Source organism: Lutra lutra, chromosome 5 (assembly GCF_902655055.1).
Source record: "Lutra lutra chromosome 5, mLutLut1.2, whole genome shotgun sequence".
Classification (NCBI taxonomy): domain Eukaryota; kingdom Metazoa; phylum Chordata; class Mammalia; order Carnivora; family Mustelidae; genus Lutra; species Lutra lutra.
Window position 1 is genome coordinate 150,781,420 of NC_062282.1, and position 17,993 is coordinate 150,799,412.

The 17,993-nt window shown below is 48.7% G+C and overlaps 1 protein-coding gene across 2 annotated transcripts in view; it reads right to left on the minus strand.

Moving 5' to 3' along the window:
* ADAMTS2 (ADAM metallopeptidase with thrombospondin type 1 motif 2) overlaps positions 1-17,993 on the minus strand; it is a 227,289-nt gene that overhangs the window by 49,287 nt on the left and 160,009 nt on the right. For both annotated transcript variants that reach the window (XM_047730543.1, XM_047730542.1), the window contains exon 6: positions 4,184-4,340. In XM_047730543.1, the coding sequence (XP_047586499.1) occupies positions 4,184-4,340 (157 nt within the window). The remainder of the gene's footprint in view (positions 1-4,183; positions 4,341-17,993) is intronic.

A 17,993-nucleotide genomic window follows, 5' to 3' on the forward strand; every position in this document is an offset into this window, starting at 1 on the left:
AGTATCGGAATTCATGGAAGGAAGTGGTGGATGTAATGAGCATGTACATTATATAAGTATACTTATTTTTATAAAAAGGATCACCAGAATGATGAACCAGAGACTAATAAATATGGCTATCTATAGAAAATGGGAATGGGGTAAAACGAGTCCACTCTTCTGAATGTATATTTTATATGGCTTTTCAGAGTTCTTTCTTTTGAAGCGTGATATACATCCATAAAAATGCACAAGTCCTAGGATACAATAAATGAACCATCACAAAAGGATCACACCTGTGCGACTGTATCGGCACTGCAGAAGCCCCTTGTTGTCTCCAACCATGACATCCTCTCTCAAAATAGGCGAAAATATTTGCAAACTGTCTATCTGATAAGAGGTTAATATCCAAAATATATAAGGAACTCCAACAACTCAATACCAAAAACAACCAGCCCAAAATAAAAATGGGTAGAAGACCTAAATAGACATTCTTTCAAAGAAGACATCCAGATGGCCAAGAGATAGAGGAAAAGATGTTCAACATCACTCACCATCAGGGAAATGCAAGTCAAAAACACAATGAGGTATCACTTCACACATGTTAGAATGGCTAGTATCAAAAAGACTAAGAGATCACAAGTGTTAGTGCAGATGTGGAAGAAATGGAACCCTTGCACATTGTTGGTGGAAAACAGTATGGAGCTTCCTTGAAAAATTTAAAAATAGAACTATCTACGATCCAGCAATTTTCCTTCAGGTTATTTATCTGAAGAAAACACCAACACTAACTCGAAAAGCTATCTACAGCCCCCACGTTCACTGCAGCACTATTTACAATAGCCAAGACATGGAAACAACATAAGCGTCCATCAGTGGATGACTGGATAAAGAAGATGTGGAGTATACACACACTGGAATATCATTCAGCCATAAAAAGGAAATTCTGCCATTCACAGCAACATGGATGGACCCTGAGGGCATTATGCTAATTGAAATAAGTCAGGCAGAGAACGACAAACACACTGTGATCTCACTTATATGTGGAATCCAAAATATAAATCAATCAATCAATAAAAGCCAAACTCATAGATACAGAGGCAGTGGGTAGGAGGTGAAGGGGGTCAAAAGGTACAAACCTCTGGTTATAAGATTTGAGGATGTAATATACAGTATGGAAACAAGAGCTCATAATACTGTATTGTGTGTTTGAAAGTTGCTAGGAGAGTAGGTCTTAAAAGTTCTCATCACAAGAAAGAATCTTATAACAATGTGTGGTGATGGATATTAACTAGGACTATTGTGATCATTTCACAATATATACATTTATCTGATCATTATGTTTACATCCTAAACTAATATAATGACATGTCAATTATATCTCAATAAAAAAATTAAATTAAAAAAAGAAGGGGTGTCAAGCTTCACTTCTTCCCCCCAGTTTGGATATTTGCTGGGACCTGACACCATTTGTTGAAAAGACCATCTTTCCCCTCCACCTCACAATAAATCAAGTATCCATCCACAGGTGAGTTCAAGTCTGGACTCTGAGTTCTGTCCTCATGATTCATTTGTCAACCCTTGCATCAAAATATAAGCAACGAATACTATAGAAAATGGGAATGGGGTAAAATGGGAGCAATGAATACTTTGCTCATCTTCTCCAGTCGTTCGTGACTGCTCTTGGCCCACTGCATTTCTGGAAGAACATTAGAATCAACTTGTCAATATCTCCAACTATTCTGCTGGGTCTGAACTTGCTCTGGAGTGCACTTGCATTCTCTTACAGGTCGGTTTGGAGAAAATCGATTTCTTTACAATAGCGAGTCTCCCTATCCATTAGCATGGCACACCCCTTCCTTGATGTCATCTTTTACAACGTCTGTACGTGTATTTTACAGCTTTGGGGTCTAGATCTTGGACATCTTTTGTTAAATTTATTCTAGGTGTTTGTATTTTTTATTCTTTTATTATTCTAAGTGGTGGTCGTTTTCAAATTTTAATTTTTTGCTGTTAGAATACAGAAATTCAATTGATTTTTATATATTGACGTTATATCCAGGAAATTGCTCAATAATGCTACTGACTTATTGGTAGATTCTTTTGAGTTTTCTACGTACATTTTCTATGTACGTTTTCTATATACACAGCATATTATTTTCAAATAAGAGTTTGATTTCTTCCTTTCTGACCCTTATATTTTTATTTTTATTTTTTTGCCTATTTCACCGGCTGGGACCTCTGCTACAATGTCGAATCCAAGGGGTGATAGCAAGTATTCTTGACCCATTCTCAGGTCTAGAGGAAATCCTTCAACATTTCACCATTACATATGATGTTTGCTAGAGCTTTTTTTTTTTTTTTCTGCTACGTATCCTTTATTACATTTAGAACATTTTCTTCTATTCCTAGTTTAATAAAATATTTGATCATAAAAGGCTTTTGATTTTTGTCAAATAATTTTCCTTCATCAATTGAGATGATTTCATAAGCTTTTATCCTTTGTTCTATTAATTTGGTGAATTACAATGATTGATTTTCATATGTTAAACCTTGCATTCCTAGGATAAGCCCAAATTCATTGTCACATGGTGCTTTTTACATGTAGCACTGGATGTGATTTCCTATTTTGTTTGGGATTTTGTATATATACTCATGGGAGAGATTGGCCTATAACTTGTTTTTTTCAAGTCAATCTCAGATTTTGGTATTAATGTTAGCAGGTCTCATAAAATCAGTTGGAAAAATGTTCCTCTCTTTTCTTTCTGTGAGAAATTGTGTATGATTGGTATTATTCTTTGTTAAAAATTAGGAAAAATTCTCTGGTGAAACCATCAAGTCCTGGAGCTTACTTTGAAGGGAGGCTTTTAATCATAAAGTCAATATCTTTAGTTGATATGAGCCTATTTGGATTTTCCTTTTTTTCTCAGATTTTATGTTTGTCAAAGAATTTATACCTTTCATCTAAATTAACAAATTTATCAGCATAATGATGTTCAAAATATCTTCTCATTATCTTATTACCTTTTTTAAAGTCAGATTTGTAATCAGATCCCTTTTATATTCCTAATCTTAGTAAATCTGTATTTTCTTCCTTTCTTTTTTAAACTAGCATGGCTGGGGGCATTCCGGTTCTAACTGATATCTTTCAAAGAACCAAATTTTGATTTTATTGATTTTCTTTATAACCGTTTCCCATTTCAACAATCCTGCTCTTACATTTATAATCTCCTCCCTTCCACTCTTGTTGAGTTTAGTTAGCTGTTCTTTTTTGAATCTCTTGAGATAGATGTTTCTATGACTAACTCTTTAGCCGGTTTGGTTGATTGACTGATTTGGTTTAGCCATTTTCGTTGAGCGGTAAACTGTTAAGTTTATAAATACAATTTAATCATTATGTTAGCTACATCCACAATTTTTGATATGCCGTACTGAAGTGACAAAGTTACTTCTTTGACCTACAGATTACTGATGAGCATACTGTTTAATTTTCAAGCATTCATAATTTTTCGAGTTATCTTTCTTTTCCAGTGTGTGATTTCGATCTTCTGTCTTTTGTTGAAGTTTCCCTATGGCACCTTGTAGTCTGCTTTGGTATGGTTTCATGCTGCAGTCATCAAGAGTGTGTATCCCTCAGCTGTCTGGTGTAGTATTCTATAATTCATTAGGTCGTTTCTTCATTCAAGTCTTCTGTATCCTTACCAACATTCTTATCTGTTGTTCTATCAGTTACTAAGAATATGTTAAAATCTTCAATTATAATTGTAGGCCTTGTCAATTTCTCCTTTTAGATCTGTCAGTTTTATATAGCTTGAATTTTTAAGTGAAATCCTTTAACTTCTAAAGATGGAAAACTTATTCAAATTTGTTTTTTAAAAATGGGGGGAAGCAAACAACTCTGCCTTGGATCCTATCTGGTCTTTGGGCTGCCAGCCCCAGGCTTGAGCCATTTCACCACCTTTGACCATTGCTGTGCCCCTGAGGGATGCAGTTTCCTGGGAGAAATGGCAGAGGCCACAGTGGTTTTCGATGAGCCAAGAGGTCACGAAAGCTTACACAGCCCTCACTGGTTAAGGTGGCCACAGCCTCTCTCTGCCCTAACACCCTTCCCAGCCTGGACCAACGCTGCCAGGGACCCTCGCAAGGGCCAGTGGTTCATGCCCAGCCTCCCTCCTTTCTGGGTCCCTGCAGAGCTGAGGCTTACCTTGCATGCCCGAAGGTCCGAAGTCCTGCCGCGTGAGGAAGATGGCGTGATCGTGGTACTCATCGTGACCTGTGTCCGGCTTCTGCTGGAGGTAAGCCCAACGGCAGACGTTCTCCAGGCTCTGGGAGGGGTTCCCAATCTCAATGAGGCTCATGGACTGCAGGGGTGGGCAGGAGAGATGGAAGCGAGGGGTTAACGTGTTGGGTAGACGGGATGGGAGCTGAGCAGGCAGTAGTGCTCACGGACCCCCCTCTGCTGGGGCCCTTGGCCATGTGGAGCTGAGTCCGGTCACCCTCGGGATCCACCTCCCACTTGGCTCCACTCTTCTGAGTGGAGGAAAGGCTCTGCAGTCACACATGCCTGCGTGAGTTTCCACATGAAACCACAGCCCACTTCTCAAGTGAGACATGGAAGCCAAGTTCTGAGGCCATCTGAGGCCTCACACAGTCCATCCCGCCTCACCCACTTCCAGGGGCCTCTGTGGCAGTCTATCAGGCTCCTGTTCTGTGCAGGTCCTGAGCAGGAGGCCAGTGCAACATGGACCTCATGTTGAAGAGCTCACAGTTCTGGCAGGGTCCCAGGCAGGGTAGATGGAACTCCCAACATGGTATGGAAGCCCAGAGAAGGGGACGGGATGCCCTATGTTGCCCCCTTGTTTGAATGTCTTACAGAAAACAGCATAAACACCGTAGAGGAGAGAAACTGCAGCAGATCTAGCAAAGGAGCCACATACAGAACAGGAGCATAGTGATAATTCCCTCAGGAACGACGGACAGGAAGCCCCACATCCCACTGGTATCATGACCCAGGGTGGGCTGCGGGACAGGCAGCACGGCAGCCACTCTGCACTATGGCATTGGCATTCTCTCTCTTATTCAGTCCTCACAACTACCCTGAGAGGCAGGAAAGTGAGGCTTAGAGAAGTCAAGTAACTTGCCATTAGCCACACAGCTGGGAAGCCTAAAACCCATGTCTAGATTCAACGCCCTGCCCTAAACTCCCTCACCAAACAAAACATACACCATATTGTCCCCAAAGCAAGGCTCCCCTGTGTGGCATGCTTCCCTTTGCTCTCTGCTGTCCTCATGCCAGGCAGCATGTCTGCTCCTCTTACTATGAACTCCCACCACCGAATAGTTCCCTCCAGGCAAAGAGTCCTGATGAACAGGATCCATCTGTCCATAAAGCAGAGCTATGCATTCCCTAGTAGACATGTCTGCAGGTGTTTTGTTTCTTCCCTGGCATAAATACATCCATCAAGCATAGCCAGATGCTCCTTTTCATGTACAGAAGGAGCGAAGAGTAGATATAGGTACTGCTGGGAACCCAGGCTGTTCTAGAAGAAGGAAGAATGATTCAAGGCCGGGGAGGACTGCTCACTGCCAGAGTTCTCTTGTATCATCTGAGTCAGTGACTTACAAGATGGCGCACCAGTTCCCAACTCCCAAACACAGAACACCTGGGAGGTAAGAGTGCTTGTTATAACGAGACCTAGTGAGTCCCAGTGAAGGAAGTCACAGACTGGAATCTGAGCTGTGGTGACCAGGACCCACTGGACACAGGCACAGAGATGGACAGCCCAGAGGAAGCTGCAGTAGGGAAAGGGACATATGGGACTGCCCCAATCATGACCGGAAAGAGAGTGTGATTACCTCTGGCCAGTGAGCTGTGAGCAGAAGTGACCTGTACCTCTGCCCACAGGAGACCCTGCAGCGATCTCTCCTCACTGGCTTGTCAACCATCGGTATTGAGATGGTGCCTGCTCTGTCACCCAGACCCCAAGTGACAGAGTCATGGAACACGTAACAGGAGCAGGAAATAAGTATCTGTTGTCATAAGGCCGTAGCACAAACTTGCCCACACTGACTGACACAGGAGGGGCGGAGGGAGTGTGGCATCTGTGTCCCATCTAAGTCAGACGCCTGCAGGTCAGCCCGAGTCCCCGCCAGGTGGTAGCTGCCTCCAGAAAACCTTACGAGGTCGCAGCTCTGAAGAAGGAATCAGGTGGGAGGATCTCCTTTCTAAGGAATGAGCTCTGGGTGGAAGAATAAGGAAAAGACTGTTGTGGGTGGATGTGAGTTGGTGCTAGAAATCGGGGCCTGTGCTTGTCCCCAGTGAGCTGAAGATTGCCAGCCTGAGTCCAGATCTGAGGGATATCACCAGGCTGCCAATGAGAACTCGATCTAGGATGGCCACAGAGCCCCCACTGGTGTGTGACCTCCCCACTCACGAAGCCCACAGAGCAGCTGAGCAGCCTTGCTGGGCCACCTCCCATGAAGCAGCTCTGGTTCCTCCAGGGCCATGTCTGCCAGCCCACATATCAGGAGGTTATTGCCCATGATGGGCTGGCTGGCCCTTAGGGTCCTTAGGGTTCCACTGTTGAGCTAATTCTAGTCTGGTTCCCTCCAAAGCCCTGGTGGGCTGCAGTTACTCGTGCCTAGACTTGTCTGACAACAGCAGCCCAGGCCCCCTTCAGTAAAACTTCCCCTCTGTTCATCTGGGTGTGACCCCAGGCTCAATGGCGGGAGGGTTCAAGGCCTGGCTAATCCCAGCACCACATCTTCCTGGCACCATGCTGGCTTGGAGTGAGCACATAACCAAAGTGGGCCAAGGAGATGGAAAGGTGTGAGACCATGAGTCAGGAGCTGCTGGTGCCCCTGTCCCCACGGGAGGAGACCCCACTTGAGGAAAAAGCCAACAGAGAGAGAGCTGGGCCTGGGCTGGAGAAGAGTCAACTCCTGGTGTTCTCACATGACTACCTGGCTCACCCAGGCCTGAGGCCACCCTGCTGGATCTCTTAGGTCACTATGTACCAGGTGATTCCAAAAATGTATGGCCTGAAAACCTCCAAACATTTATCATCTATTTCTGCAGGGCAGGAATCCAAAAGCAACTTAGCTGGATACTTTGGCTCAGGGTCTCTCCTGAGACTGCTGGCAAGCAGAGGTGGGGACTGTGGTCTCATCTGAAGGCTCCACAGGGGGAGGACCAGCTCCCATGCTTGCTCGCTTGACTGCTGGCAGGACTCAGCTCTTCGTGGGCTACTGGACCAAGGTTTCCAGCCACACCCCAGAACAATAACCTACCACAGCCTGCTTCCTCTAGCTTGAGCGACCTGAGAGACAGCAACACAGTGCACACACACCCAAGACAGGAACCACAGGCTACTTAGAAGGGAATCTTGGTCCCACCCACACTCAAGGGGAGGGGACTATTCCAGGGTGTGAATACCAAGAGGTGGAGTCACAGGGGCCCTCCTAGAGGCTGCCTGTCGCAGAGATGCGTCTCATTCATGTGTCCGGTAACCTCTCCCTTGAAAGTCAGTGTGAGTTGTGTTATCGTCACTTGCTATGAGAGTCTTGAGCAATGTACTTTTTCATTGGGGGAACCATGGAAACTCCAGTCAAGGGCAGTGGCTGGTCTCCAGGGTACAGCTGGTGCGCCCCACACCAGTGGGAGAAGAGCTCTGGCCACATCTTTGAGGAGGAGTCCAAAGTCCAGCCAGAAAGATACACCCGTTTCAGGGCCAGAGAGCAGGAAAAGGACCACATGGTCGGGGACAGAACCAAGGGCAGGAACCAGGCTGAAAGAGCCTCATAGCAGGTTGGGGGTAAGGGGAGAGGCCAGAGTGCTCAGGAGGTAGACTTGTGGGAAGTGCTGGGAGGGTGTTGAACTCCCAAATGCCAACAGGGCTGAGACAGGTGATGTCACTCAGTGAGGCAGGTGGGTTGTATGAAAAACAAAACTATCTTTTGTGTTGCCCACTGAGAAGGGCTAAGAGTACACAGAAATATTTCCTCGGCATGATAAAGAAGGTGAGGGTCGATCAGTACTAAGTGAGGACAGTAGCAAAGCCAGGGTGAGAGCACTCAGCGCCCCACTACTGTGGGTATGCAGAAATGCGGGGACCCCGAGCTGCCAGACTGGATTTTTCAGGCCAATGTTTGAATCTGGATCTTCCAAAGTAAGCCGACCTCCTAGTAAATGTTGGCTCCACTTAAAGTCGGTTACGTGGACAAAACAAAACACATCCCCCGGGTCACCAGGTTGACAACCGCAGAATAAAGGTCCTCAGGCAAACAGCCCCCATAAACAGTCCCCTCTTCTCCACTGGCCCCAACAGTGGCAAGCGCCTCCTTCCTCGCAGATATTCCTATGGTCCAGCCCAGCCGCCCAGCCCCTCTGGCAGCCGGCATGATTCTGCCACTGCGGCAGGATAATTTATTGAAATATTGATTTGCGTTTTGTTCTCGCCTTGTCTTTGCCCATTTGGCGAATACGTACTGCCGCGTGCGTTCTCAGGTCCCAGGGGGGCCTGGGCTGCAGGGTCCAGAGCAGAGGTTGTCTGGGACCCCCTCCCAGCTTTTGGGTTCTGAGGGCACTCCCGGAGGGAGCGGGGAGAGGGGCAGAGAGAGGGGCTGGGAAAAGGCTGCACCAGGAGGGAGTGGTCCTAGAGAAGCAGATCTCAGAAAACGTGGGCTATGTGCTGGGCTCTGGGAGTGAGCAGCCCAGATGGGACTCTGAGAGATGGAGGAGGAAGGTGATGTCAGCTTTTAGGCACCCAAGAGGCAGAGCTGCTTGTATGTCCTATCGCTCTGCCCATGTCCCAACTTTCTGAGGGCTCTGGCCCATCTAAGATGTGCACGAAAGAACCGAGGACGGGGATCCTCATCCTTGCTGGGTCTGGAGCATTCAGGAGGGTGTAGGTATGCGGGGGCCAGACCGAGTCCTGACAGTGACCTGTGCCCTGCAGCAGGTACCCGGCCTCTGGATCACGGAGAAGGCAGGGGATGTAGGAGGGGGACAGTGTGGAATGGGAGCGTTGCTGGTGCCCTACCAGCAGAATCAAGATCACGGCATGGCAGGAGATGAGCAGGAAAGGTGTGTGGGCTGGCAAGCGGGGGAGGAGGAGGCCTCTGGCTTTGGTGGAAGGTGGCAAGGGGGCCAACACAGGATGCAAGAGGAGAGGACCTCGAGCTTACAGGGGGCATGTGAGGTCCACAGCGTCTGGGGACACCATCAAGGGATTGTCTTCTCCTGACCAGCTTGCTTGCTTGGTAAGAGCTGACAGTTTTGCTTTGGGGTACTCTCCCGTTTATCTGGGTGCAGCCCCTGAGAGATCAGTCCAGGTGCTCTGTCCACCTCTGAGCACGGCTGGGCCCAAGACCAGAGTTAGGACAGAGGAGTAGAGGCTCAAAAGGAGTGAACAGGTTGAAGCAGGTTTTTCCTGGAAAATCCCCCCAAGAACACGTCTCCAGCACCCCAGATTTAGCTTTTCCTCCCCCTCTCTTCCCACGTCCTGAGAGCTACCTGGCCTTCCCACAGGTTCCTGGAGCTTCGGAGGACTCCTGGCAGACAGAGATATCCAAGCAGAGGAGAGGGGAGACCCCAGGAGAGTGGTCTGAGCTAGCCCGTGTGGCTCACTTGGATTCTGATGGTTCCTCTTGCCGCAACCTGGCTGCCTTCTCCGCCATCCAGCCACATCCACACAGCCCTCTGATGGGCCCCACTCTCTGGGCCCCCACGGACCCTGCCCTGTCTTTGCCATGGACCACAGCTGGTGACCTGACTCTCCTCCCAGCGAGGAGAGGAAACATCTATTTCTCCCAACCAGATCTTCTTCCAAAGTGCCAAAGAGAGTTACCTGTTTCAGTTAAGAAAGACAGATTCTCACACTGGGCTGGCTTAGAGCACCTGTGTTCCTCCCAGCCCTCAAGGCACCTGTATCTTGGCTGCCTGCTTGCCTCTGCATGGGTTTCTCTAGGAGAACCTGTTTGTACAGCTTGCCATTCCCACCTGTGCAGGGATGGGGACCATGTGTGAGCCCAGCAAGTGGGTGGCCGCAGCACTGGTCAAGGACCTCGCAGATGGGAGCTCCTCCCCCGGGAGAAGTTGTGGGTGCACAGAGCGAACTGCAGTGGAGTGGTGGTCATGCCGTGCTCCCCGTGGAAGGGGCATTTCTGCATCCTGCAGGGGGCTGGGTGGTTGGTCCAGATTTATAGGTGGCACCTAAGTTAAGCTGTAAAATTGCCCTAAGATACAGGTGCTATTATTAACTGCAGGAGGAACTGCATCAAGGCCAACTGAAGTAAACAGCCCAAGTCTCCCTGCTACACCGAGGTGGAGGTGGGTCTGGAAGCCACGCTGCAATCCGAAATGTTCTATTTCCCAGGCGGAGGAAACCAGAGGGTCAGGAAAGGAAGGGCGGGGCCCCAAGGTGGACACCAGGTGGCGCTGCTGCCACAGGAACGGTAGAGCCGGGTGACTGGCTGCTGGCATGCCAGGCTGCACCTCTGAATGCAGGCAGGCAAAGGGGACTTTGAAGGCCAGAGACAACGTCTGGGGTCCCACCCTACATACGCCAATTAAGACCTGGTCAGAAGTTCTGTTCCAATCATTGCTCTCTGACATTTCAGTTTGCCCTTGAACGAACTGAATGATTTATGTTCTTCCCTCCTTCCGTCAAGGACCGGCAGCCTGGAGGCCGGTCCAGCAGCCTGGAATAGAACCCAGCCATGGGGTGGCTATCCTGGTGCAGCCACATCTCAGGAGTCCCCACAGACCCCAAAGCTGTCCAGCAGCTCGCCAGGGCACATGCAGGTGACAGGTGGGGCTCACCTAGGCGGTGAGAGTCCTGGGGTTGGAGACCTGCTCATCTCTCTTCTACGTGTGTTCTCAGACAAGTTACCTCACTGTGCTGAGCTCCCTATCTGCAGAATGGGTACAACCACAGGGCAGAGCCAAAAGCACAGGGGCTCTGTCAGTGATGGTCAGCACCGATAAATGTTCCTTGTCCCTGTCGCTGTGGTGGCAATGACGATAAAGATGCAGGCTTGATGCCAGTCCCCTGGAGAGCCAGCCCACCTTTAGGGGATGCCTGTAGCTCATGTTCCAGGGGATCGGGCTTCAACCCACCAAAGCCTTCTCATCTGCCCCAGACAGTGGGCCCAGAGCCCAGACCTGCAAAAGGGCAGGGTCCACTGGGCTCAGGTGAGCAGAGCATGCTTCTTGACCTTGGCATTGTGAACACTGGGGGTCAGGTACTTCTGTTGTGGAGGCTGTCATGTGCACTGCAGGATGTTCAGCAGCATCCCAATCTGTACTGTTCGATGCCACTGGCATCCCATGGCAGGAATGGCAAAATCACCCTCTGTGGGGAAGCACCTGAGGGGAGCAAGGGGCAAGGAGCCTGAGGCTTGTACACCCCAGCCAGTGGAATAAGAGCACTGCAGCTCCCCACAGTGTAACGTCTGTAGGCCACCCGGCCCCTGGAGCCAGCAACCCCACTGTCAGGTGGGGGTGGCCATGCGCCTGACCCGTGGATGCTCTGTGTGGGTGAAGTGAGCTCAGAGCTCACCAGGACGGGCATCTCGGACAGGCAACAGGCCAGACAGGCAAGCCCCTTCTTTCTGTGCCTGGGACTCCCATACCATGAAGGCCTGCTATTTCCAGAGAAAAGCCAAGCTGCCTGCATGGGATTCTCAGCATGAACCTTCCCAAGCTTAGCCATGGAAGGCCTCTGAGGGACAGGGCCCAACCCCTGCGAATCCTCGTGCTTCTCTGGAGCCTGGGATGACTGGCTCGGGAGGTAGACCGGGACGATAGGGGCCAACCACCATTAGGTTGGGGCATGGGACCCAGACTCTGGGGAGACTGGGGACTGTCCCTGAAGTGCTCCAAACCCCCTCATACCAACAGGGCAACCAAGGTCAAGCACGGGTAAGCAATGGCCAAGGACACACAGTAAGAAGGACAGTGGCACTAGGCCCTGGGACACAGACCCCTTGGCCCCAGCACTCTCTTCTCTCGTCTCCCACTAAGGGATCCACAGCCTGAATTTCTTTCCCTCCAACGCTGAAAAATCCCCGCAAGCGCTCTGTACTTGGTCTTCACTTGGGTCTTTCATGACCAGATACCTTATGTTCTTCTCTGATTATCCCCAAGTCTCTGATTTCCCTTTGCTTTGATTTCCATCATCCTAGGAAATATTTAAAATGAGAATAGTTCGGTAGCTTTGGTGCCTTCTCAAAAAAATCAATTGAAAAGCCAGTTGCTATGCAACCCTCAAGTGTTGCTGATGGTCTGCTCCCTAGCTGATGGCATGTTGTATAAAATAAGATAATCTCTTTTCTTCTGTCTCTCTCTCTTTTTTTTTTTTTTTTTTAAGAAATGGAGAAGAATGTTGTTTTAGGAAAAACTTGAGATAACTCGGAGGCTTCTCATAAGCTGGAAGACAAACAACATGTCACTCATGTAAATGCTACCGATTTTATGCCCTCTGGAGTCTTGTGGGGTCTGGGGACAGGCTTGGGGGAGCTGGTCTATACCCATCATAATTTAGAATGAATAATGGGATCTGAATACAGGGGCCGCTTTCTGCACCGAGTCTGCCTTAGCCCATAGCCCTGGCTGAGAACCCCCAGTTCCTGGGGGGCACTGCTCCATCCCCTCTCCTCACAGGGGTCCTGGCTACAGTCATCGTGGCTTGCCTGATGCTTAAACCCACCCAGGGATGGGGTTCTCCCTCCTTGCCAGGAACAGGAGTTCCCTGAGGAGCAGCTCACCAAAACACACCTGCAGATGAGCCAAACCCCATCTCTAGACCCCCAGTCTAGAAGCCCTGCCTGGTTTCTCCCTGAACGAGGAGAACCCATTCCCCCCGACACAAATGCTGGGCCTCTTGTTCCTCAGACCCCTGCTGGGAGGTCGTGGGCCCGGCCACTCCATCCAGGGCCACCCACTGTTCGACTTCCCTCAAGACTCTGAAACGATACTCTCTTGTTGGTGACTTCACGAGGAGCTCACGCTACACTCCTGGAGAGCACGCGGGGCCCAGATCGACCTACTCCTTCAGCTCCCATGACGCCCCACAGAGACCTCTGAACAGGGACTCGTCCCTGGGTGGCTGTGCAGAACAGGGCCTGCGACCGGTGGACACACCCTGTTAACGGTCACCAACAAGATAAGTGCTGAAACAAGAACTCTTGTAACAATCTCATGGTGTGATTTTATGTGAACGGAATTTAATAATAAAAAGTCTGGGCTGGGTCTTTTTGTAAATCTTGGTTTTGTCACATTTTGCTTTTCTAATAATTCCTTTGAAATATACTTTCCAGGAGTATTGGTCAGTGATGGACCTTCGGGGCTGGGGTGTTCTGTGTCTAGCTCAGCAACCTCGGCCCTGGATGGTCACTTTTTTTTTTCCTGAGTTGGCCGATGGCTCCAGGTCAGTGAGATGGGCCCTGTTTTCCTGGCCACTGCTATGAGTCCTGTGGCCCACGACTGTGCTCACTTCAATAGACCAGAGCCAGTAGCCAGGCACGTTGCACGGTCCCTAGGTTCCTAATACTCTGTGTCCGGGTCGAACATCCTGTTCCAGCAACACTGGACCAGAAGGTGGGGCCTCCCCCGAGTTCCCTCACATCAGGGTACCTGTGCAGCGCCAGCCCCCCATCCTTGGCCAGCTGTGTCCTCCTAACTCTATCTCCCTGCCTGCCCTGCTGCAGGGTGTCCTCCCTCGGGAAACCAAGAGCCACATTATGGAAGCTGAAGGAGGACTGAGCATCAGTCAGGTCCCGTAACTTTCTGGAATCCCCCAGGATACACAATGGGCACCAGCCTCTCCCAGAGACCTCCACCACAGCCTCATGGGCCTGACCTGGGCCCAAGGGCTTTCGGGGGACAGGCAGGGTAGGGCAGGACAAGGTAAGCAGAGCGTGGGATGAGCTTGGCTTATAGGAGACTGGTCAGCCCAGCTGGATCCCCAGGGGCCTGGAGAGGGCCCGGCTGAGAAGACTGCGGATGGTTCTGCTACGTTCTCTATCCTGACTCCTCCAATATCATAGGCAAGGGTCTGAGGCCAGTTTGTTGAGCCTGTGGCTGGGGCACAGTGGGCTCTCTGGATATTGCTCTGAAAGTATGCATCCCACTCCAGATTCTCCCTTCTAATTCCTAAACTCCTTCCCACATGAAGTCGGGGGGCTGGGAGGGACACTGGTCCCTCTGTGCCCCTCTTGGTTTCCACTGTACTAGTCCTGGTCTCACTGAGGCTGCCCTATTGCCCAGGTGAGGTCCAGTCACCCCTCTTGCCAGCTGCGGCCTGCCCACCTCCCCATATGTCCCTGGGAAGAGCAGGCTGCAGCCTGACACTGGGGTCCGTGCCCACTCCCCTTACTCCCCACTCTGCCTATGGAAGACTTGGCTGGGGGCGGGAGGTACACACATGGCCCTGGCAAGGAAGAACCCCTTCCCGTGAGGCAGCATGTAAGGGGCAGGGCCAGACTGGCCTTGGCCATAAGGTGATTTGGCCTCACCTGCAGGTAAGGCCGCGCACCTGCGGCAGCCTGCATTCCAGCCCAGATGGCTTGCTCAGAGGTCCCCTAAGCATGCAGGTGGCAGAGTCCCTGGGCCCAACCACGGGAAAGGGAAGATAGTGACCCTGAGGGCAGAAGGACACAGACCCCTCCCCACCTGTCCCCAAGCCACCATAGAGAGGAGGTGCCAAGTGAAAGCAGAAGTCCCTTCTATGTTCTCCTTCAAATCAGGAGTAAAATGTTGGACATGTCAGAGCCCTGAGGCATACCACTAGAGACCCTAACTAATCAGGTGCATTCAGTTCAACGGGATTACTTGGACTCTACCAGTTTTAAATGCTTTAAAAAAAAAATGTAAACCATCTTTTCATAATTAAAAGTGCACTATTTTAAAAGAAACATGCTTATCATGATATATCAAGAAAATTCAGTAAAGTGCAAAGGGGAAAAGAAAAATCCATGGCCAACCACCCAGAGAGAAGTAATAGTTACATTTGATATACTCCTTCCAGTCCCTTCTGTATAGATTCTTGTACACAAAACTAAGACCTTACTCTAAGTTACAGGCTCCTTTTTTTTCAAAGCAAACAATGTTAACTTTAGGCTGTAACCACTTCCCAGGGCTCTTTAGGAGGCTTTGGAAATGGGATTTCCTGGCGGCCCCATATTCTGCCGCAGAGACATATTAGCGTGCATTTCATCAGGCCCCTAGGAGTGGATAGTTCAGATTTCCTCCTATGGTTTATGCCCAGAACTAAGGCCATGGCCTTTGTCTTCTTCCTAAACATTTGTCCACAGCTCTGACAACTGCTCTGGGATAGAGTCATAGAAAGGAATGAATGGGGGCAGACACGAAGAACTTTCTAAGGGCAGTGGTGAGTACTGTCACATTTCCTTCTAGAAATATGTACACATTTATACTCACATCAGAAAAGTGTATTGCTTCATCCACCCAAACCAGCATTTAAATCCCTCTTTCTAATCTTCACACATTGATGCTTTAAAATTGGTAAACAGATTTATTTAATTCATAGCACAATTAAACATTTTCTCCCTTAATTTTTGGCCATTTGTATTTTTCTTCTGCGTACTGTGATACCCACTGCCAACTCTGTTTCTCCTATGATCTGCAGGAGCTCTTCACGTACTAGAATATCTTTGCCATATTGCAAGTGTTTTTCATGCCTGGGCTTTGTCTTTTAATTGTTTCTTGACAGAAGCTTTATGTTTTCAGTATTCAAATGTATCTGTCTTCCCCTTTATAGTTCCTTCTCTTACACTTATGCTTAGGGAGCCCTTGGCAACCAATGTTTGCTTCTTGATCTTTGCGGTTTAAGTCGTGGAATGTGTTATTGGCCTATATTTATCACATATTTAATTTACTATAGATGAAATGTGTATCAGTCCTACACTGATTTAGGACACTTAATAACCACTTCGCTTACATTTATCCCATGGTGTCTACAGGAAGTGTGTTTTCAGACCTAAGGAGCTCATTTGATTGATCTGCTCGTGCTTATGCAGATACAGTATGATTTTAATTTTTTTTCACCTCACAAGATGTCTGGAGTAAATCTCCCTCTGTTTGCTTAGCTTTCAAGGTTTTCCCAGCCAGTCTTGACCGGCTTCTTGCTTCCAGATGAATCTTGGAATCATTTTATCCAAGTTCCAATTATTAATTTGGGAAAAATCGATACCTCTACTGTCCCCAGTCTCCTTTCAGGGAGCCCTCATTTCCATTTTTTTCCTTCCAGTAACAATGTGCAATTTTCTTCCAATAGGTCCTATATGGATCTTGTTAGGACCAAGCCAGGTATTTTATATTTTTGGTTACTTTTGTCAAGGGAATTTTTCTTTCCCTATTATACCTACTATTTGGAGCCTTGTGGGTTCATGCAAAAATTAGTGATTTTTATAGAATTATGTTTTATTTGACCAATTCACTAAGCTTCTTTATTACCTCTAAGAGCTTCACAGCGGATCCTTCTGGGTTTTCTAGGTACACAATCATCAGCAAACAATCTTTATGGTTTTATCTGTTCTTTTCCCATGTTGGCTCCATGTCATAAAGACACTCCCAGGAAGAACCCCTGGAAATTCTAGAATTTCCAGAACCACAGTAACAAAGTCACCTTCTTGTTGCCGACATTACTGTGACTGCCTCAGGACGGGTGGCATTTCCCAAAGTGGGTTCCTCAGAACACTGACTGAAAAAGAGGTTTGAGAAACTGTGTCTTGATGCATCTCTTGAGATTCACTGGGCATGCTTCTGTCCTAAAGCCTCTGAGAAATTCTGCTGTCAAGAATACTTGTTCTACGTTCTTTTATCTTCTTTTTAAATTGCTATTATTATTTTTTAAGATTTTATTTATTCGTTTGACAGGCAGAGGCAGAGGGAGAAGCAGGCTCCCCACTGAGCAGGGAGCCCTACAGGGGGCTCTATCCCAGGATCCTGGGATCATGACCTGAGCCAAAGGCAGAAGCTTAACCGAATGAGCCACCCAGACGCCCATTTTATGTTCTTTTAGAAGCCTTTCCGAGACTCTATCTTCCTATGTGAACATCTATGAACATCTGAAGAATTAGCCAGGCAGAGTGCTTTTGGGGACATGTGCTTCTTTCTCCACCTTTAAATAAAATGTTGGTTGTCATGTCACCATCTGTTTGCACAGATTTCTGAATACCAGGAGATCCTCTCCCAGCTCCTATGCAGATCACGCCCCTTGCCCCAGCAATGCCTCAGTGTCAGGGGCTCCTGGGGCTCTTTCCTAGCTGCCCCCCGACTCAGCATACGTCCTTGTACCCCCCGCCCCACTGGTGCCTTTGTGAGCCATGCTCAGCTCTTCTCTCGAAGCTCCAGACCCCTACACCAGCCTCTCCCTGGCTGTCTCCACTGGGATGGCAAGAGGCACCTCAAACTCAACACATCTCAACTGAACTCATTGCCTTTCTCCCCACCACCCTCTTCTCCTGTGTTCTCCATCTCAGGGCTTGACATCATGATGCACCTGGCTGCCCAAGACCTGGGCCCAGTGTCTCTGCACCTTCATCCAACCACTCAGCACCCATGCCCTCCAGACTTGGCCTCCTACCAAAGTTCTCTTTCTTTTCTTTTCTATTTTATTTTGTTTTAAAGATTTTATTTATCTGACAGAGAGACAGCACAGGTAGGCAGAACAGCAGGCAGAGTGGGGGAGAGAAGCAGGCTCCCCGCTGAGCAGGGAACCCTATGCAGGACTTGATCCCAGGACCCTGCAATCATGACTTGAACAGAAAGCAGATGCTTAACCGACTGAGTCACCCAGACACCCCCGAAAGTTCTCTTTCGTCTGTCTTCCTTACTCCAGCTAATGGTTATGGTCTCAGTACAATCCACAGTTGACCTACCTTCAATGGTGCCTCACCTTCCCCAGCCAGGCTCCTGCCCCGCATTCTGCACATAGGAGTCCAGGGTTTTCTTGGAAATGCACATCGGGTCCTGGAAACATCCCTGCGCT